This window comes from Megalobrama amblycephala, linkage group LG18 (genome assembly GCF_018812025.1).
Source record: "Megalobrama amblycephala isolate DHTTF-2021 linkage group LG18, ASM1881202v1, whole genome shotgun sequence".
In the NCBI taxonomy this organism is placed as follows: Eukaryota; Metazoa; Chordata; class Actinopteri; order Cypriniformes; family Xenocyprididae; genus Megalobrama; species Megalobrama amblycephala.
The window spans coordinates 25103418-25126010 of NC_063061.1; the positions used below are offsets into that span (position 1 = coordinate 25103418).

Below are 22593 nucleotides of genomic sequence, written 5' to 3' on the forward strand. Positions count from 1 at the left end.
GCTGTCGATTTGCAGTCTCTTTTTATTGATAGGCTGTATGCATTTGTCAATCATCCCCTCTTGCTATTTAGGGAAATGAACCCAGCGCTCAGATTGGTCGAACTCTTTTGCTGGATTTGAGTACTAGGCGTGCACAGAGGAGTCACCGGGTTTTTGCGTAGTATAGAATGACAAATCGTACCAGCGTACTTTGAGGTCAAAATGCGTACCTGGTACGCGAAATGCGTACATGTTGGCAGGTCTGATGTGCTGGTAATGTAAATACTCCAATTTCATGCATGCCATGTATGTAAACTTATATATACATTCAAGTTCACACAACTACATAATCGCGGCGTCATACATCCTCACACAATCAGTGAATGGGCACGGAATAAACTCATAACACAGAATTAATGTAAATAATATAGGATAACATGAAATACATACAGTAAGTTAACATTATATGTTTGGCCGCCGGCGGGAGACATGATCACGGATCCGTCAGAGATGCAGCTCGATGAAGACTTACGGTGCACATTTTAAGTTGTGTTTGATTATTACATTTGCTAACTACCAAATCAGTCGTGATGAGAAACGGCTATATCACGTAACGTTAGTGGACGGATATTAACGCGTGTGACATACGCTTGATCAGTTTATTCGTTTCTGTTATTAGTAATCAGTTAGGCCTACTCCTAGATGACCAATAGCTTTGCTATTGCCTGATTCATGATAATAATCTGTACAATATTGTGATCTGAGCACATGTCGTTAACGTTATATCTATAAGCTAACACCGGTCTCTGTCCTGTTCTCCACTGCTTCTCCTCACACAACAGCTCAATTTGTCTCTTTTGACCGTTATTCTGTCTAATTCTGGCCTGTCCCTGCTCTCTTGACCACATAGCAGGCTAATTGTATGGCTGTGATGAGTTATACGAGTATAAATAAACATTTACAATTTCCTCAGCATCCGAACTGTCATTGCGATCCATTGTTTTCCTATAGTTAGGGGCCAAGCCCCGAAGGGGCTGTAGCCCCTATTGTAATTGTACGTTTTCCCTTTTATTATTATTATTCTTCCTCCCGAATGGGAGTCTATGGCAGCCCTATCAACGGAACATGAGAAAATGATGAAATTTGGCACAGTTGTAGAGATGCTCATGAATAGTGATTGGACCAAATTTGGAGTCTCTAGAACCAACTCTATAGCGCCACCACCAGTTCAAAATTTCAACATTCTAACGGTTTTAACATTTGAACTGTTTGTCATGGAAAAATTTAATTTAGTTCATCTGATTCGTCTCTTCATGCTGATGCTATTCAACTTCTTACATTAAGTCTCCACCCATTACAGTAGCGGCCATTTTGAAAAGTACAGTATTTGTTTTTTTCGCTTCTCCTCCTTCAAAATTTGTCCAATTTTGTCCAATCTTTGATCAGATTATCTTTGGACTGAGCCGCACAGAAATGACTGAACAGATTTTTTTTATTCATCTTTGTTCAAAGGTTATGATGTCACGAAGTTAACGAGGTCGACCCGAAATTAGTATAGAGGCTGTATCTCGGCCAAACTTTGAGCAATCGAAACAAAAATTGGTACGCTTCATCAGAACCATGGTCTGAGGGTCTATGCCAAACTTGGGAACAGCGCCACCTACAGGTCATGAGATATGAAAAATGGCTATTTTGGCCAATAACTTTTGAACAGTTTGTCAGAAAATCAAGATCTTGGTGTCTATGGATTCCTTGGATCATGCCGAATCCGACGATACCGATTCTGTCAATATTGGATGAATCACGTGTCCGCCATTTTGAATTTTGTCATAAATTGCGATATCTTTTAAACAATTTGACATATCTTCACAAAAATTGGTATGTATGACCTTTAGAAGGTCGTGAAGGTACCTGAGAAGTTTCAGCACAGCGCCACCTACTGTTCCACAGATGTAATGATTATTTCAAAAACGCTTATAACTTTTGAAAACACTTTCCAAAATGTGTATGCTTCATGTCATTTTATTCCCTGGCTTATGCCGATTCCGACAATGTATCATTTGTCATTTTCCTTAAATGTACCTGTCTGCCATATTGAAGTAAATGAAAAACAGTTTTTTCGCTACTCCTCCTACAAATTTTGGTCAATTTTGTCCAAAATCAGCTCAGATGATCTTTGGACCGAGCCGCACAGAAATGACTGAACAGATTTTTGATATTCACTACCATTTCCGAGATATTCATCTCTGAATGTGACCTTGCTTGTGTTTGTTGTCTTATGCTAGTTAGCTTAGCACAGTAATTGCTTAGCATGCTAAACTATTGCTATTCTTTCTAATGTGGTCTTCAGTCAACAGGTTAACCAAAACTTAGTTGGCATTAAATAACTTTGCATACTAATATGGTTAACATGCTATGAAGCTTTTTTTTTTGTGAACTCTTTCTCACACTGAAACCTCTGCTTAGCATACTGATGAACTTGCATGGCTGATTAGCTCAATGTGTTACGCCACGGATCCCGAATGCTCTGCATCGTGGGTTCGAAACTCAGTGTGACACATGCCCAGACCGCATGAGGTACTGTGGCAGGAAAAGATGCAGAACTTGTGTCTGTTCTAGGCATTCTGCCTAAAACTGGTCTAATCTGAAGCTATCACATGCAATTCCTTTATGTCCAAATTCGTAGTTATTCTTCTTCCCCCTGTATGGTAATCAATGAACCATAAGAAGGAAAATTATCAAATTTGGCATGCTTGTAGTGATAGTAATTAAAAGTAATTTGACCAACTTTGGAGTATCTAGGACTAAGTCTATAGCGCCACCACCAGTTCAAATATTCACTTTTGTAAAGGTTATAACTTTTGAACCCTTTGTTCCAGAAAAATGAATGTCAATACAACTGATTCCTCTCTTCATACTGATCACATTCAATATCTTACATTAAGTCTCCACCCAGTACAGTAGTGGCCATTTTGAAAAGTACAGTATTCAGTTTTTTCGCTACTCCTCCTTCAAAATTTGTCCAATTTTGTCCAAACTTTGATCAGGTGATCTTTGGTCTGAGCCGCACAGAAATGACTGAACAGATTTTTTTTATTCATCTTTGTTCAAAAGTTATGATGTCACGAAGTTAACGAGGTTGACCCAAAATTGCTATAGAGGCTGTATCTCGGCCAAACTTTGAGCAATCAAAACTAAAATTGGTACAATTGATCAAGACCATGAGCTGAGGTTCCATGCCAAATTTGGGAACAGCGCCACCTACAGGTCATGAGATATGAAAAATGGCTATTTTGGCCAATAACTTTTGAACAGTTTGTCAGAAAACTGTCTATGGATTCCCTGTGCCATGCCGAATCCGAGGATATCGAATTCGTCAACATCGGATGAACCACGTGTCCGCCATTTTGAATTTTGTCATAAATTGCAATAACTTTTAAACAATTTGACATATCATCACAAAATTTGGTACATATGACCATCAGAGTGTCCTGAAGGTACATGAGAAGTTTCAGCACAGCGCCACCTAGTGTTCCACAGATATAATGATTTTTGCAAAATTGCTTATAACTTTTGAAAACATTATCCAAAATTTGTCTGCTTTATGTCATTTTATTCCCTGGCTTATGCCGATTCCGACAATGTGTCATTTGTCATTTTCCTTAAATGTACCTGTCTGCCATATTGAATTAAATCAAAAACAGTTTTTTCGCTACTCCTCCCACAAATTTTGGTCAATTTTGTCCAAAATCAGCTCAGATGATCTTTGGACCGAGCCGCACAGAAATGACTGAACGGATTTTTGATATTCGCTACCATTCCCAAGATATTCATCTCTGAATGTGACCTTGCTTGTGTTTGTTGTCTTATACTAGTTAGCTTAGCACAGTAATTGCTTAGCATGCTAAACTATTGCTATTCTTTCTAATGTGGTCTTCAGTCAACAGGTTAACCAAAACTTAGTTGGCATTAAATAACTTTGCATACTAATATGGTTAACATGCTATGAAGCTTTTTTTTTTGTGAACTCTTTCTCACACTGAAACCTCTGCTTAGCATACTGATGAACTTGCATGGCTGATTAGCTCAATGTGTTACGCCACGGATCCTGAATGCTCTGCATCGTGGGTTCGAAACTCAGTGTGACACATGCCCAGACCGCATGAGGTACTGTGGCAGGAAAAGATGCAGAACTTGTGTCTGTTCTAGGCATTCTGCCTAAAACTGGTCTAATCTGAAGCTATCACATGCAATTCCTTTATGTCCAAATTCGTAGTTATTCTTCTTCCCCCTGTATGGTAATCAATGAACCATAAGAAGGAAAATTATCAAATTTGGCATGCTTGTAGTGATAGTAATTAAAAGTAATTTGACCAACTTTGGAGTATCTAGGACTAAGTCTATAGCGCCACCACCAGTTCAAATATTCACTTTTGTAAAGGTTATAACTTTTGAACCCTTTGTTCCAGAAAAATGAATGTCAATACAACTGATTCCTCTCTTCATACTGATCACATTCAATATCTTACATTAAGACTCCACCCAGTACAGTAGTGGCCATTTTGAAAAGTACAGTATTCCATTTTTTCACTACTCCTCCTACAATTTTTGTCCAATTTTGTCCAAAATCAGCTCAGGTGATCTTTGGACCGAGCCGCACAGAAATGACTGAATGGATTTTTGATATTCGCTACCATTCCCAAGATATTCATCTCTGAATGTGACCTTGCTTGTGTTTGTTGTCTTATGCTAGTTAGCTTAGCATGCTAATTGCTTAGCATGCTAACCAGTTGTCATTCTCTTTAATGTGGCTCTTCAGCTATCAAGTTAACCATGAGCTTCATTAGCATTAAGTTAGCTTAGCATGCTAATATGGTTAGCATGCTAAGTAATGCTTTTTTGTAAATTCTTTCTTACACTAAAAGTTCTCTTCCACAGATTGTTGAATGTGCATCCTCAAGTAGCTCAATGTGTAAAGCCAGTTACCTGATGAGCTCTGCACCCCAAGATAGTGGGTTCGAATCCCAGGTGGAGCGGTTTTATGAAATAGTGTGTTTTGATTCCTTTACTGCCTCTTGGATTAGAAATAAATGCTTTTTGTTTCATGCTGTGTTCATTTTCATCTAAGCTTATGTACATTCTGAGTTCATTTTCGCCCGTAATTCTGAACCAGCTGTTTCATGTTTGTTCATTTTCTGCTGTTTTTCCTCTTCCTGCTCTGTATTGCGCTACAGCATGATGAGCTGCAGAATGATCTAAAGTAGTTATTAAATATAACATTCAGTGCAGTTTTATAAAAATTCTTCATTTTGAGTTCATTTTCACATGAACTAATGAACTTCGGCAGGTGTGCCAACATTCACCTGCACAGTGGTGCAATGAGATGAGAAATGGACACTGGACTCGGAGGTCGTGGGTTCGAATCCCGTGTGGGGTTCCTTTATACAATTGTGTGTAATGAGTCATTTTGATACCTTTTTTATCCAAATAAGCATTGTACTAATCTTTATTCCTCTTGAATGAGATACAAGTGTTTTTAGTTCATTCCCTGTTCATTCTCTGAACTTCTATTGATTTTCATTTCATTTCCACCTGTCCTTCTGAACCAGCTGTTTTGCATGTACATTCAATTTCTGCTGTTTTTGCTCTTCCTGCTCCGTATTGCGCTACTGCCCCTTCTGGGGCTTGGCCCCGAATTGCTGCTTGCAGCTATATTTTATATTGATCGCGTTCCCTTCAGTGACGTCACGTCCGATTTGGCATTTTTCAGATGCGGAAGTAAAATTCTCTCACAAAAAACGACTCCAGAAGCCTATGTAGCGTATTTATGCGTGTTTTTTCAAGAAAATCTATTTCATACATTATTTTTCTACACATTGAATCACTAAAGCTCTAACCTGCAATATGCCCTTTAAGTTGCTTTTATAAACGTACCATAGAAAAAAAACATTACCGGCCACACCGGTGCATAGCTGAAACAGCTGCTGTATTTACTCAATGGCCATGAAGCGCAATGTATAGAGAGCGGACTTCTATTAACTGCATACCCTTCTTACACTTATTGAACCAACTTTATTACACAACGATAAATAACTCACAAAACTAAATCTCTTCAATACTGTGCCATGCAGAGCCACATGATTTCTGTGATGCAAAAAACACGGATGAAATCACAGAATCCAGTCACAAATAGAACTTATATAAAGCGGAACGTCACAGAATTTAGTAATTTTTGAATGAATAAATCAAAAGTCGGGCTGTACAATGAATCAGATATCGATACGGACTAGTGTCTGAGAATATTAAAGCTAAAAATGACTGCTATTGAAATCTAAAGTCTGTATGAATGAGCGCCACATTTTCGTCTACTACTACACTGAAACACGCGTGGCGCTCGCAATGATTTCAGTGTCTGCTGTCTCACTCTCTACACATGAACTTCTTCTGTAGCGCAGAGATGCTCTTAGAGTTTGAGATTAGAGAGTTCTTAGAGATTTTATGAACCTATTTCCATTTCTATTTCACCATTTAATTTGATAAGTCAAACGTCTTCACAATCCTGTCAAAATAAATGTTTGGTATAACTAAGAGAAATACTATTGTACAATCGAGTGTACTTCAATTAATAGAGATAATAGCCTAATAATAATAATAACACTGTTTATTAAAACACAAACTCAAAAGTCTTCATTGAAATTACAGATATTGCACTGTAAAAATGTAGCCTACTTATTATTATTATTAATTTAATTTAATTAATTTGATTACATTTTAAACTAAATTGTTAGCTTTATGAACTGATTTGATTAAATTTTTAAAAACATTTTTTATTTGTCCTTACAATATATATATATAATATATTCCCTGTACTCCTGACAGTAAAATATGCCAAAAAGAAAGAAAGAAAAAAAACAAAAACCTGACATACTGTGAAACCAGAATCTTAAAAAACCGTGATACAGATTTTTGGTCATACCACCAAGCACTATGTCAGTGCAAGCTACTTTCAGTTTAAACAGTTCAAACATGCATTTTAGTCTAGGACTAGCTTGTCTGTGAAAACAGGGGAATATCTATGAATTAAGCCAATACATGATGATTATGTTCTTATATATACGTTTCTCAACCAGAGAAACACTAATGATAAAAAGTCAAGGGTCAAGAGCCCAGCAAATAAGGTCACTAATGATTACAACTGTATCATCAACAAGAAGCCAACATCATCTGGGGCCTGTTTCGATAAGGAGGTTCAACCAACTCTGAGTAAAATTTTTAATTTAACACAATAACACAAGATGCGTCACTCGTATTGTTCTGAATGGGAGAAAATAAGTCCCACCTTCTAAATAAGAGCCAATCACCGATTGATAAAGTCATCGCGTCACGTTATTGTCAGATTTCATTGGTGATTTCAAATATGAAATTTAATCGGAAACTTGGCAAACAGCTTTGGAGAATTTTATGTTTCCCCATTCAAATGCCCGAGAGGCATTTCAAAGATGGCCGCCAAGTGAAATGACTTGTCTTAAAGGGACTTTGGTTTGGGACAGCCATCTCCTAACTGAAAGTACCCAATAAATGATGATTTTATAAGCTTACTGATATTTTAAGTATTATTGTGGGATTCAATAGATAATAGAAGGATCTTAGTAAACATCTAAAATTTGAATACTTAAATGCTTTTTAAATGTGTTTTTTTGGTTGTGGGACAGCAGATTTCACCAATTCTGTAGAATGGCACTTATATCAAATCAAATGAAATAAAATTATAATTTTTGAGAGCTATAAGCGAGAAGCATGGTTTTATTTAGTAAAATTAAAATAAATAAATGCTTTAAATATCTACCCAGCCTATTAAATGTGGGGCTGTTTGCACAGGTATTGTTACTAAATTTGTTTTTCTTTATTTTATTATTAACAAATCAAGTCATTTGCAAAGTGTTGTCCTTGAGCGGATAATTCATCCCAAGAAATTTTAGAATATCTGATTTCCCTACTGAGAAATCACTAAATATAAAACCAAGCTAGACCTCATCACTTTCAGTTGCAAACACATCTGTGTAAATTGTGCCCTCCTAATCATTCCTATCCCAGCCTGGAAGGTGGTACTCTTGGTTCGGGCCAAACTCCAAGCTCGAAGCCCTCCCTTTCGGACACGCAAAAATCACAAAACCTTCTGATTAAATGTATGTACTCGTAAAAAAAAAAAAAATATATATATATATATATATATATATATATATATATATATATATATATATATCAGGGCCTTAAGCATGCACTAAGCATTTGCTTATATTGCAAGTCTAATTTGGGCTTTATGAGTTTGGAACGGCATGAGGGTGAATAAATTATTACTTTTTTGTGTGCTATCCCTTTAAGAAACCTGACTGTGTTTTTAAAAATTGTAGATACCCAAACACAAAAATATATAATAGAATTAAGTAATTAATTGAATTAACTAATCATAACAATAATAATAATAATAATAATAATAATAATTAAAGATGCAAGCAGCATTTATGGGGCCAAGCACAAAAGCGGCACAACAAGCCAGCCAACACGGCCGTGAGCATCAGACCAACTGCAACAGTGAGCAATTAAAGACCCATTAAGATCATTTTAGGCAAAAGAGCTGAAAAATCACAAATACAGTCAATAATTAAGATTTACTGGTTTATCACTTTCCACCAATAGGGGGCACTGTGACCAAATTCATGCAGTATGGTCAGAGTGAGGTGACAATGACAATAGCAAAGTTTGGTGTCAATATGTCAAAGCATTGCAGAGATACAGCTTCAAGAGTTAATTTGGCATCAAGCCTCTAATTCTTCGCTGTGGTATATGAATACGGTTTCGTCTATCAACACGAAATCCTTAAGTTTTATTCAACATGGTCTGAAGATGACACGATTCAATTTTGGTGAAAATTGGATGAATGGTCTAAGAGCTGTTTGAAAAAGTAGGTTTTAAAGAAAATTAAAACAGCGGACAGGAAGTTTGCCTGACTATTGTAAAATTGGCATCAATGTTCTCAGCATGACCCACGGAATCTAACAAGACAAGTTTCATTACAATAGGCTACATTTACATAAAGCTATTAGCATTTTTAATAAATGTTATTACAACAACTGTCTCGAAACCATTTGAGAACCTTTAAAGCCTGGGTGCCGATGACACGTATTGAGTTTCGTAATGGTACACCAATGCATTCATATAATAGAACATTTTATATCATAATACTGTATAGCACTTAATGGCAATTTCGTGTTTTGCTCAATTATAGCACCACCAAGAGGCACTGAACCAATCAAACCAATTTTTTTATGTGTCCTCAGGGTGACCCCCATACATGTGTGTGTCAAATTTGGTGAAAATATTTTTGGAGTTATAGACATTTATATGTATGAGATCATAAAAAAATGACCCATGAATGACTTTGTTTTGATTTTTTTGGCACTTCCTATCAAATTTTGACATTTGGGCTATGACTTTTAGTTAACCAGCTTAGGTTTTGTGTTTCCTACGATGGTTTCGTCTCGATCAGACTAACGGTTTTGAAGATATTCGCAATTGTTTTTTAAGCGCTAAATCACCACGCCGCACAAACTGTTAGCCGAAACCTAGCATGTTTGGTATCGCTGGACTCAGAAAGGATTCAGGAGTCTAAGGATGTGAGTCCCGTGAAAATAAACCAACCAGATCAAAAAAATCTCCACTAGGTGGTGCTGGTCCGAAACTTCTCAGGCTCCTTCAGGTCATTGTGCTGATGACCCATACCAAGTTTCGTAACGATACGTAAATGTGTTCGTAAAATACAGCATTTAATCACAAAATTCAAAATGGCCAATGGGCAAAATAACAACTAAAGCATGAATGAAGGAATGTTTATGTCATTTCACTAAAAAATTCTGCTGAAGTGTTCATAGTTACAATTTCCATTACTCTGAAATATGCTCGGTCCAGTTCATTTTCAGTGATATGATGTTTTCTCTGTTAAGCATCATCGATCATTTGATAATAATGTAAACAAAACAAAGCTTCTCACTTGTGTGTCATGTCATTCATTGAACTTGTGCATAAAACCTGAAGTGCATGAGGAAATGCACTTTAGGTTATCATCCATCATATCCTAAAGATGATATTGTGATATATTAAATTATTATATTCACTTAACTTCATATTAAAGGTACAATATTTTTACAATGTAATATTACAATGTAATATTTTTGCAGTAAAATATCCAAAAACCACTAGGCCAATGTTATATATTTTGTTCACTTGAGTACTTACTTAAATGTTTCCAACTATTTGTAAATTGTGACAAAATTGCAATTTTAACCAAGGTTCCTGGACGTGTGAGGAATCGCCTGTCAATTGCGTCATACCCGCATTACCCTCGGTTTCTGGTTTTATTTTGTAGAAACCATGGAAACACCAAAGACACTTAAATATATTACACGTTTTGTTTTGATATATTTACAGACAGAAAACTAATTATTGTTATATAGCTCAACACGTTTAGTCGTATTGTTTAAATGATTTTTCTTGATTTTTTGCGAGTACCATGTTTTACCATGCCTCAGAGAAAAACACTATTTTGTCAAATAGCTAACATAGCATAATCATGCAGATTTATTTTTAGTAACAGTAATACATAATTTTCTCCATCATGCAATACGTTTTAAAATTAATTGCATGCCATTTATCAACACAAGCCATCCAGCATTTAATATGATATTCTAAAATCAATCTATCTTACTGCAGTGTGTCTCAAACAAGTGTCTCACAGCAGCCGCTGAGTGAACGCACAGAGTAGCATTATAATATTTTACAACACACTCAAATGTATCTAATAATAAACAGAGCTGCGTTACCTCATACTCATGACCGGAAAAGCAGGAGTGGCGCCGGCGACTGTGGCATAATAAAAGTTCCACTGCTCGCGGCGTGTGTTGCGCAATCACTCCAGCGGCCTTGTTCAGCTCCAACAATCCGGTTGTTAAGTCTGACGTCACGCGGCAGCGCTTCCGGGTCCAAACGCTCTATCTCATCCACAAGAAAACAACAAATGGTGCTAATATACACACACGATGTGGTGTAATAGTACAAAAAATATATAATTATAACCTTTATCTCCATACCAAAATCCCAGATGGTCAGACAATGGTTCATCTTTTATAAATCGTTAAAATATTAATGTCTGTGACGCTGTAAGCACGGAGACTGTTGTGTAGACTGTAAGTATTTAAAATGTTTAACTTTTTAAAATGTTTGATGTTTATTATGAATAAATAGCACTCATAAACGGCCATCGATGGCATTCTCAAGTGAAACGAGTCGAGGCTTGGACCCGGAAATGGCGTTCCTTACGTCATGACTTAACAAGCGGATACTTGGTCCTGCTCTGCTACATACTACAATAACGTTAATAATAACATCCATGAAAATGGTTTCTTCCCGACTCCAATCCCTATTCTTTTGCACCGCCCGTTGAGATAGAGACCACATGTCCCAAGATTGCACTCTAAAACTTGCCTTCATCAAGCTATGCCTTTGTTTTGAATAGACCTCTAGCGACCTTTAAAATCTTTACATAGTGTACCTTTAATTACCTCTGCCCTTAATTGCACCTTTCTTTTCTCCTATCAGCTTTCTTTTTGTTAATTTTAGAAAGTTATCAAACTTTTGGCAATGAGTACTTGAATACAGCATAAGAGCTTTATATTGTGTGTGTGTATATATATATATATATATATATATATATAATATCTTGTATTTAAGTGCCTTTATTTATATTAATCTAAGGTGTAACTGTAATTGGCTATATTTATATTTTAAAATCATAATATCCAAAAAATAATCACCATAACCAGCCATACAGAGAATATGTCTCAGGGGACACATAGATATCCATAGATATATATGTGATATACATATAGATAGATATAGATATCCACATAGATTTTTTTTGCACTTCCCGGCCACTGTAGTCATGTGCACTGTGCAGTCATGTGCACTGCCGAGTTAGAAGCATTCCTGGTATTGTGTTTATCCTGGAACAACATTCCTGTCTGAAAATTTAATCTTAACCATATCCCATTCCCTACCCATAAACCTAACCATACCCATACATAACTTAGTCCCTAAAATCAGAGGGAAATGATATGAAATGAAATGAAGTGAATAACAATGATGTAGAAGCACCTAAACCTGGTTGTAAGACTAAACTTGACATAAACTCTAAACTTGTTCCTGAAATCTGATTGGTTGATTCGAATGTTGTTCCAGGATCAACAAAGATGTTGATCCAGGAACATGTTGGTGAAATCAGTTTCTGTCACTGTGGCATGAGGCATAGCGGCATATGGACAACTGAAGTATATTTTAAAATTTTACATGTGCCAGGATCCATCCCTACACACAACAATACTAACTGGTGCAAAGAATGTACACAAAAACATGAATACCTGTAGTTGAAAATAACTTTGAATATGTATTTTGTTAATCTATTTAGTACTGTAAATGTGTCATGTACATAATGTTATACACAACAACTGTTTTTTAAGTTTTTTAAATTCATAAAAAAGTGGGAAAAAAGCTTATTTGTGCTTTCACTTATAACTAAATAAAGGTGTTTTCTCGTTTTTCCCCCATGAGTGAACAATTAAACCCAAGAGATTTCAGTACATCTCTTACAGAAATCCCTAATGATAAAATGCTAATAAAAACCATCCAATCCTCACAACATTTACGTTTATTTGTGAGAGACTCACTGTCATTCCTTCAGTCAACTGTGGATTTTGAAGCCTATAATGAGATGTAAACGGTTTATCTGAACCTTCGTTAATATTGTTTTGTATACAATTTTTATTGAATTGTCATTATGCTTCATGTGATTTAAGGGATCGTGCATATGATGGATAATTCGTCTTATGTGATATTGACTCTTATGGTGCCCAAAGACTCCAAATCATATAGACATGTATATTTTGTTTGCTTTCTTGCCTTATATGTGCTTATATTGTCAATGAATATTCGTCTTTTTATGGTCATTATTATGGAGAAAGCACTTCATGAACCGATGTACATATTCTTAAGTCATCTGTGTATAAATGGGGTTTATGGAGCCTCAGGATTTTACCCTAAATTTCTGTATGATTTAATATTGGATTCATATGTGATCTCCTCTCACATGTGTGCTCTGCAATCCTTTGTTATTTACAGTTCTTTACTGTGTGAATTTACAATATTAACAGTGATGTCTTATGATAGATATGTAGCCATATGCAAACCTTTAGACTATCATTCCAAATTAACTAAAAACACCTGTGTGAAATTAATTCTGTTTTCATGGTTTGTTCCCACTTTTTCTTTGTTCACTGCCACCCTGTTATCAAATTTGAAGCCATTTTGCACTTATCATATAGATAAATTATATTGTGACAACTGGTCAATTGTAAAACTTTCTTGTGCATCATCTTTTGTAAATAATGTCTATGGATATATTGTCACTGTCATATTTTTAAGCTTTGTAGTTTTCATCATAGTATCCTATATTAAACTGATCGCTGCATGCAAAGCATCTTTAGAAAACAGAAGGAAATTCTGGCAAACATGTCTGCCACACATTTTATTACTCATAAATTTCACTTCCTCTATGTTATTTGATATAATGTATAGCAGATATGGTTCAAATGACATTCCAGAGAGTCTGCGTCATTTTTTGGCTTTAGAATTAGTTATAGTCCCACCTGTATTTAATCCTCTAATCTATGGATTAAATATTAGAGCAGTGCGCAAAAGAGTTTTTACTTCATGTGTTGCATCAAGGTGTAAATGCAAAAATGTAAAACATAAATAATTCTGAATGCTTAAACAGCATGACACTTTTTTGTTGTTGTTGTTTATAAATGATTTGTCACAAAATGTGTTTTTGGTAAGGAAATTTCTAATGAAGAGTGAAATGTGTATGTGATATATTCCAAGCCAGCACACCTATGTGGGTCTAAATGGGTGTCACCCAGGCTATCTAACTGGGGCACAGCCAGTTTTGTGCTCGGTTTCCATTTAGGCCCCACATGGGTTAGCACAGAATTTAGGACTCCGGTCACTTCACATTTATTTAGCACTTTATTCAATAGATTGCTTAAAAGCAAGCAGCTTTACAGAATCAAACATGAAAAACGGTGTCAGTGCCTCATTTCATCAGAAGCACAACTTCATTTTCTACTATAATAAAGAAGACAAAACGAACTTTGTTTTGGCCCGATTTTGTTCGAAATTATGTCACATCAGTTCGTTCTTCGATTTTGTTTGAAGTATATTGGGTCCTTTAGATGTAATCAACTGAAGATAAAAGACATTAAGGGGTGCCCTCCACAGGTCAAAGTTTTGAACTAATTTATATATGCAATATGCTAGTATATAACAATTAGTTTGACTTTGACCTGTGGAGGGCAGTAATACACTTAGCAGTGTCTACACTGCCGGAATTCTTATAGAGAAGAAGAAGAAGAAGAAGAAGAAGAGAGCTAGTTCAAGATATAATTTTCATAATTTTCATTTTCTGCATTATAATATAATTTTCAAATTTTTTCAGAAAATTAGCGATGGTTTCACTAGATAAGACCCTTATTTCTCATCTGGGATCGTGTAGAACAATTTGAAGCTGCAGTGAAACTAATTTTGACCTTCAACTGTTTGGTGCCCATTGAAGTCCACTATATGGAGAAAAATCCTGGAATGTTTTCATCAAAAACTTTAATTTCTTTTCGACTGAAGAAAGGAAGACATGGACATCTTGAATGACATGGGGGTGAGTAAATTATCAGGAAAAGTTTATTTAAAAGTGAACTAATCCTTTAACTGAAACATGTTATTTCAAAATGAAAACATCAGGTGAGTTCTAGTAACCATTTCAAGTCAATTTAACATGATGCAATCACATTTGAACCAAAAACAATGGTGTTAAATCAAAATAAATTGTTTAAATAAAGTGAAAGCATAAAAAAAAACCTATTTTATATATATATATATATATATATATATATATATATATATATATACACATACACAGTGTATATCAATATTGATATATATATCCAAGTAATACATGAGTCTTCTTTGAAATACAACGTTAATCTGAAGTTATACCTGCCTCCTGGTAGGTTTAATTTAAGCCTCAATTTAGTCCTGGAGTAGCTCTAGTCTTCCTTCAGGAAATTAGCTTATTAAACGCTGGACTAGACTAAGTCTAGGACTATTATAAAACATGACAGATAAAGCAGATTTCTGTTAATCTGGTTTAAGGGGCCATTGGCTTAATCTCTGTCCAGGAAACCGCCCCTAAATCTCTCAAGATCTGATTAAACAACTAAATGAACAAAGTTCATTTTATTGTTGTGTTGTGATTCAACAAGAGATCTAGCACAGATAAATAAGAAAATCTGAATGAGTTTTAAAACACAATTTACACATTTTGAACTCCTGCGAGTTTTACTCACACAGACATATGAATCTCAACGGTGACATACTTCATGCCGCAATGCATTCTTGGAGCCATGGATGCGTTTTGTATGATGCACCCAGAAAGCATTGATTGCAGCATAAAGAACAAACAATGTCATTGTTTTTGAGATCCATAGGCTGATTCTTGATGTCTGTGTGTCAAACTTGGAGGGGTTTAAAAGTGTTTTGTGCAAAATGTTTTTTATAAAGGAGCTCAAAACATTTCTTAAATCATTTAGTTTTTCACTGCTGAATTTCTTGCTGTAGAGCCACAATACAAAAATAAAATTAACTTAATAAAATATAATCTTATAAAACTCCAACATCATGGCCTGGTTTCACAGACAGGGCTTAGACTAAGGCAGGATTAGGCCTTAGTTAATTTAGGGCATTTAAGTAGCTTTTATAAACATACCATAGAAAAAAACATTACTGGTGTGCTTTTTGATATAAAACAAAACTGACACATTTTAAAATATGTCAGTACAAGTTACTTTCAGTTTAAACAGCTCAAACATGCATTTTAGTCTAGGACTAGCTTAAGCCTTGTCTGTGAAAACCAGGGGAATATCTGTGAATTAAGCCAATACATGATGATTATGTTCTTATCATCAAGCAGCTGACAGCATCTGATCACATTTTCCATTGCTGTTCTTGCCATAACAAACACAGTTACAGCAACAAGAGAAACACTAATGATAAAAAGTCAAGGGTCAAGAGCCCAGCAAATAAGGTCACTATGTAATGATTACAAACAACTGTATCATCAACAAGAAGCCAACATCATCTGGGGCCCGTTTCAATAAGGAGGTTCAACCAACTCTGAGTTAAATTTTAAACTTTGAATTGACTTACTCTGAGATGGGAAAATCTGAGTTTTCGGTTTCAGAACAGCTGATCTGAGTTAGTTCAATCAACTCTGAGTAGGTTGATTCTGAGTTAAGTGCATGCACCATGACTATTAAAAGCCATAATAAATGGAGCTCTGATATTATGATTTACCATGGCAACAGCACCCAACAACAAGACGTCTGCATACCTCTGAGTCAATACAAGTTTAATTCTTATAACTGTTATAATATCAGAGGTGAAAACTGGCAGAACGATAAATTATTCATTTTCATGGTATCCCACAGGCAAAAATAAATAAATTAATTGATTAATAATATTAATAATTTAAGTGTGTTTTTTATTTTGCAAATTATCTGCCAATGGGGTAAGAAAAAAACGACAGCAGCTATTTAACGGGAACGGAACCCAACAGCAAAATATACATCTGATAACTGCAATTGCAGGTTTAGTGACGTTCCTTAAAGTTACACACAGATTTTCAGATATTTGAATGTATTTAACTCAAAATGATGGTACCTATCTGCTATGAAAGAGAGACTATGAGAGAGAGGGACAGGGGAATGTTTCCTGATTAAAAATGTAGGGGTGCCGTTAAAAGCTCCGGTTCCTATAGAAACAGTCAGACGTGCGCCTCCAAAATGAGACACAAAAGACGTGCGTTTAGGACTGCGCATGCGCATTAGCTTGATCCAGCCTGAATAATACCGCTTTTTGTCATGATTCGAGCATTTAGAAACAAAAGTTATGAGACAGTTATTGTACCCGATAAATGATGATTTTATAAGCTTACTGATATTTTAAGTATTATTGTGGGAATCAATAGATAATAGAAGGATTTTAGTAAACATCTAAAATTTGAATACTTAAATGCTTTTTAAATGTGTTTTTTTTTTTTTTTTTTTTTGGTTGTGAGACAGCAGTTTTCACCAATTATGTAGAATGGCCCTTATATCAAATCAAATGAAATAAAATTATAATTTTGAGAGCTATAAGCGAGAAGCATAGTTTCATTTCGTAAAATTAAAAATAAATAAATAAATAAATGCTTTAAATATCTACCCAGGCTGTTTGCACAGGTATTGTTACTAAATTTGACCTTTATTTTATTATTAACAAATCTAGTCACTAGTCTTGTATTGTCCTTGAGTGCATAATTAATCCCAAGAAATTTTAGAATATCTGATTTCCCTAATGAGAAATCACTAAATATAAAACCAAGCTAGACCTCATCACTTTCAGTTGCAAACACATCTATGGAAATTGTGTGTTCATTTTTCTTTTTTTTAGACTGCTTTATTTCCTTAGGCAACAATAGTAATTGAAGCTTAATGAAATGTCTGCTTTAGTTATGGATTTACTGACCATTGACTAATATTGACTTGTGTTAGGTTGTATTGCATGATATTTGTTAAGGACTATCCATGATGGATAACATGTCTTATCCTGTGATACTGACCCTTATGGTGCCAAAAGAAACTAAATCATATAGGCATGTATATTTTATTTGTTTTCTTGCCTTATATCTCTTTATATTGTCTATAAATATTCTTCTTGTTGTGGTCATTATCACGGAAAAAGCACTTCATGAACCAATGTACATATTCTTGAGTCATCTGTGTATAAATGGGGTTTATGGAGCCACAGGATTCTACCCTAAAATGCTGTCTGATTTAATACTGGATTCATATGTAATCTCCTCTCACATGTGTGCTCTGCAAACCTATGTTATCTACAGCTCTTTACTTTCTGAGATCACAATATTAACAGTGATGTCTTATGATAGATATGTAGCCATATGCAAACCTTTGGACTATCATTCCAAATTAACTAAGAACACCTGTGTGAAATTAATTCTGCTTTCATGGATTATTCCCAACTTCTTTGCTGTTATAGCCGTTCTGTTTGCAAACTTGAGGTCTATTTGTAAATATCACATTGACAAATTATATTGTGACAACTGGTCAGTTGTAAAACTGTCTTGTGCATCATCTTTTGTAAATAATATCATTGGATATGCCATTGCAGTCACATTTGTTAGCTTTATAGTTTTCATCATAGTGTCCTACGTAAAACTGATATCTGCGTGTAAAGCATCTTTAGAAAACAGAAGGAAATTCTGGCAAACATGTCTGCCACACCTATTTACACTGATGAATTTCACTTTTGCTTTCCTTTTTGATTTCATGTATAACCGATATGGTGCAAATGATATTCCAGAGAGTCTGCGTAATTTTTTGGCCTTAGAACTGGTTATAGTCCCACCTGTTTTTAGTCCTCTAATCTATGGATTAAATATTAGGGCAGTGCGCAAAAGAGTTTTTATTTCATGTGTTGGGCATTATAAATGAATAGTGTCAAACTTTAAGAGTATGTTTTTAACAAGCATATTTCTGGTTTTATGTATGTACAATCTGTAAAAAATAAAATAAGAAAAAAAAAGAAAGAAAAAGTTTTGAATCTAATCAATACCCAGCCTAAGCATGTTGTCAATTGCATTGATTCAAATACGTCAGGTTGTACAATCATATTACAACACTGTATTTTTTTTTTTTTTTTTTTGTCTATACAATGGAAGTCAGAAATTGTCTGGTTACCAACATTCTTCAGAATATCTTCTTTTATGTTCCAAAGAAGAAAAAAAAATGCATAGGTTTGTAACATGACATAAATGATGACCGATTTTTCATTTTTTTGGTGAACTATCCCTTTAAGCAACCAAAAAGTAATAATGCACATGTGCAAGAATTTAGCAGTAGGATGGTTGCCTCAAAATTCCTTTTACAGACAGGATAAAGAATGCAAGATCAGGATGCCAGTCTATTGAGGCCATTATTACTGCTCTGTGGGAGCAGTCATGACCTAATGGTTACCGAGTCTGACTGGTAACTAAAAGGTTGCTGGTTCGATTCCAGTACCGGCAAGAAATGACTGAGGTGCCCTTGACCAAGGCACCTAATCCCCAATCGCTCCCTGGGCAACACAGCATAATGGCTTCCCACTGCTCTGGGTGTGTGTCACAGTTTGCAGTGTGTGTGTGTTCACTACTCACTACTCTGCTCCTAATGTGTGTGCACTAACTTTGATGTGTTAAATACAGAGGACAATTTCCGAGTATGGGTTACTATACTTATACTTACAACTTAATTGCAGGGTTTTACAAGGCTGCATTAGCTACAACTGAGCTCCATGTCTGCAACAATAATGCCTGTTGCCTAAATGGCTGTTTGGCTGCTGGTTAAAAATACCCTGCATGATCATATTGACGTCTCCAAAAATTCAAAGACTAAGGAAGTTATTTCAAAATGATGAAGACAAATTCTTTTCTTTGGAATGACTCCCACTGATTAAACACATTTAATTGCAGAAAAAAGGTATTTGGTAGTGACGTTCCACACAGATTTCAGACTTTTGAACGCAACTCAAAATGTTGGGACCTATCTACAATGAAAGAGAGGCTATGAAAGAGAGGGACAAGGGAATATTTCCTGATCAAAAATGTAGGGGTTAAAATCAGTCTCAGCCAATGGACTAAAACATCTCAGTTATGCATGTAACCTTAGTTCCCTGAGTAGGGAACGAGGCGCTGTGTCGAAACGCTGCGGGAAAACCTCTGCATAATTGTGTCATAAAGCATGTATGAAATCAGTCCAATGGAGTGATGGAACGTCATAGGCGGGTGATGTCACTGACCAGGAAACTATAAAGCCTACCCGAAAACCCATTCATTCAGCTTCTGGAAAACGCAAGCAAGTCGTTTATGGGTATGCTGGGAGTATGGCAGGGCAACGCAGCCTTCCCTTCCCTTTCAAGGGAACTGGAGCTGCGTCGAAATGCTGCAGGAACGCTAATACCTACATCGCCATATGAGCAAGTGACCGTCTGTGTGAAAACATTGCGCACACTAGGACGATAGCACCTGCGCCCCTGAAGTGGAGCCAAGGTCCAGTTCATATAACCTCACAAAGGTATGTGCCAAGGACCAGCCTGCCGCATCACAAACTTCCTGAAGAGAAACTCCTGACAGTAGTGCTTTGGAAGCGGCCATACTCCTGGTTGAGTGAGCTTGAACAGCCAAAGGTGAAGGCTGACCAGCCAACTCGTAAGCAAATGAGATGGCCTCGACCACCCACTTGCTCATCCTCTGCTTAGATGCAGGGTGACCTTTTTCTAGGTGACCAAAAACAAACAAACAACTGTTCTGACTTTCTCCACAGGACAGCACTGTGGACGTAGGACCTTAGGAATGTAACCCGGTCTAGGGTGCATGAAAGCTTTGACCATGCTGGGCTCAAACTCTAGGCATGAGGGAGACACCGAGACGGCTTGAATGTCTCCAATCCTCTTGAAAGACAAAATAGCAAGCAGAAAGACATTTTTAGGGTGAGAAACTTCTCAGGAAATTTTTCGATAGGCTCAAAGGGAGCCATCAAGAGGCCTTGTAACACAACGACCAAGACCCAGGCCGGCACCCTCGTGCGAACTGCAGGTCTAAGTCTCATAGTGCCATGAAGGAAACGACTAATAAGTGGGTGTCTCCCCAAAGATACACCACTCAAAGAAGTGTGGTAAGCAGCTAAGGCCACTACATACACCTTTATTGTGGAGGGGGATAGCCCTGTGGAAATTCTTTCCTGCAGGAACTCCAGCACCACGCCTACGGGGCAGTTAACTGGATCCCACTGGTGAATTCTGCACCATGAAGTGAATAATCTCCACTTCAAGGCATAGAGTTTCCTCGTGGAGAGTGCTGTGGAGTGGAGGATAGTCTCAACAACCTCAGTTGAGAGACCTGAACTCATGATCTGAGCCCCCTCAGAGGCCAAGCCCATAGTTTCCACAACTCCGGGCGGGGGTTAAGAATTGACTCACTCGCCTGAGAGAGAAGGTCTGTCCTGATCGGAATCTCCATCAGAGAGCCGTCTAGCAGGGATATCAGGTCCGAGAACCATACTTGGTCCGGTCAGAAAGGGGCCACTAGCAACAGACGGACCACGTCCTGGAGAACTCTCTCCAGAACTCCCGGAAGCAGCGCAATCGGGGGAAATGCATACAGCCGTAGCCTTGGCTATGCCTGTACCATGGCGTCCAGCCCCAGAGGTGCTGGGTTTGTCATGGAGAACCATAATGGACAGTGAGTCCACCAATGTGTTGTCTGAGTGAACAAGTACATGATGGTCTCTGAGGTCTGGAAGGAAGTGTTTCAAAGCCTGAAATACTGCCAACATCTCCAGGTGAATTATATGCCAGCTGAGATAATGGTCCTACCACAGACCCCAAGTAGAGCGACCAGTCATGATCGCCCCCCAGCTCGTGAGGGATGCATCCGTCGTTAGCGTGACGCGACGACAGAGAGCTCCCAACATAGTTCCCTGGGACAGAAACCAAGGTTGTTTCCATGTGACTAAGGCACGAAGGCATCACCGCGTGACCTTGATCACATGAAAAGAATTCTCCCTCGGCGAGAACCCCTTGGTTTTGAGCCACCACTGTAATGGTCTCATGTTCAGCAGGCCAAAAGGTATCACGTTGGACGCTGCTGCCATAAGACCTAACAGTCTCTAAAAATGTTTGACAGTGAGTGTCTGGCCTAGCTTTATGTCTGTTACAGCTGAGAGAATCGATGCTATGCGAGCAGGTGACAGACAAGCACGCATGACAATGGAATCCTATACCACGCCTAGATAAGTGGTTCTCTGAGCAGGAGAAAGTACACTTTTCTTCGCGTTTAGCCTCAACCCCAACTTCTTCATGTGTGCGATAACAACATCTCAATGTTGAACCGCCATCTGCTCTGATTGAGCTAGAATCAACCAATCATCGATGTAGTTTAGAATGCGGATGCCCTTCATGCGCAAGGGCGTCAGAGCCGCGTCTACACATTAGGTGAAGGTGCGGGGTGACAGTACTAGGCCGAAAGAAAAAAACGGATACCGGTATGCTTCGCCCCCGAAAGCAAACCTCAGGAACTTCCTGTGCTGTGGGAGGATGATACATGGAAGTATGCACCCTTTAGATCTATCGTGACAAAGCAGTCCTCGGACCTGTTTGACTGTGAACATCTTGAATTTGAGCTAAGTCAGTCAAAAATAACAAAAACTACGACTTTATTCAGCATTGTCTTCTCTTCCAGAATCCTTTCCATTTAATTGATTCCATTGAATTGATTCCATTGAATCCTTTCATCTGTCAGCGTTGGTAATGCACTTTTATGTCGCCGTGGTTGTTTTTGGCGATTAGGACATCCGCGACATT

General features: G+C 37.0%; 2 protein-coding genes across 2 annotated transcripts; both read left to right on the forward strand.

The window, feature by feature from the left end:
• The first annotated feature begins 12521 nt into the window (after nucleotides 1–12521).
• On the forward strand, nucleotides 12522–14316 carry LOC125253002 (olfactory receptor 49-like). The gene has a single exon (XM_048166736.1). The coding sequence runs from the start codon at nucleotides 12896–12898 to the stop codon at nucleotides 13841–13843; it is 948 nt and encodes a 315-aa protein (XP_048022693.1). The 5' UTR covers nucleotides 12522–12895; the 3' UTR covers nucleotides 13844–14316.
• Nucleotides 14317–17421: 3105 nt separating this feature from the next.
• LOC125252289 (olfactory receptor 2AT4-like) lies at nucleotides 17422–18689 on the forward strand. The gene has a single exon (XM_048165476.1). The coding sequence runs from the start codon at nucleotides 17763–17765 to the stop codon at nucleotides 18687–18689; it is 927 nt and encodes a 308-aa protein (XP_048021433.1). The 5' UTR covers nucleotides 17422–17762.
• The last annotated feature ends 3904 nt before the right edge of the window (nucleotides 18690–22593 follow it).

What these genes read in the sequence shown, in the direction of transcription:
- LOC125253002 (XM_048166736.1), top strand. Translation starts at nt 12,896, where the DNA reads ATGATGGATAATTCGTCTTATGTGATATTGACTCTTATGGTGCCCAAA.
- LOC125252289 (XM_048165476.1), top strand. Translation starts at nt 17,763, where the DNA reads ATGATGGATAACATGTCTTATCCTGTGATACTGACCCTTATGGTGCCA.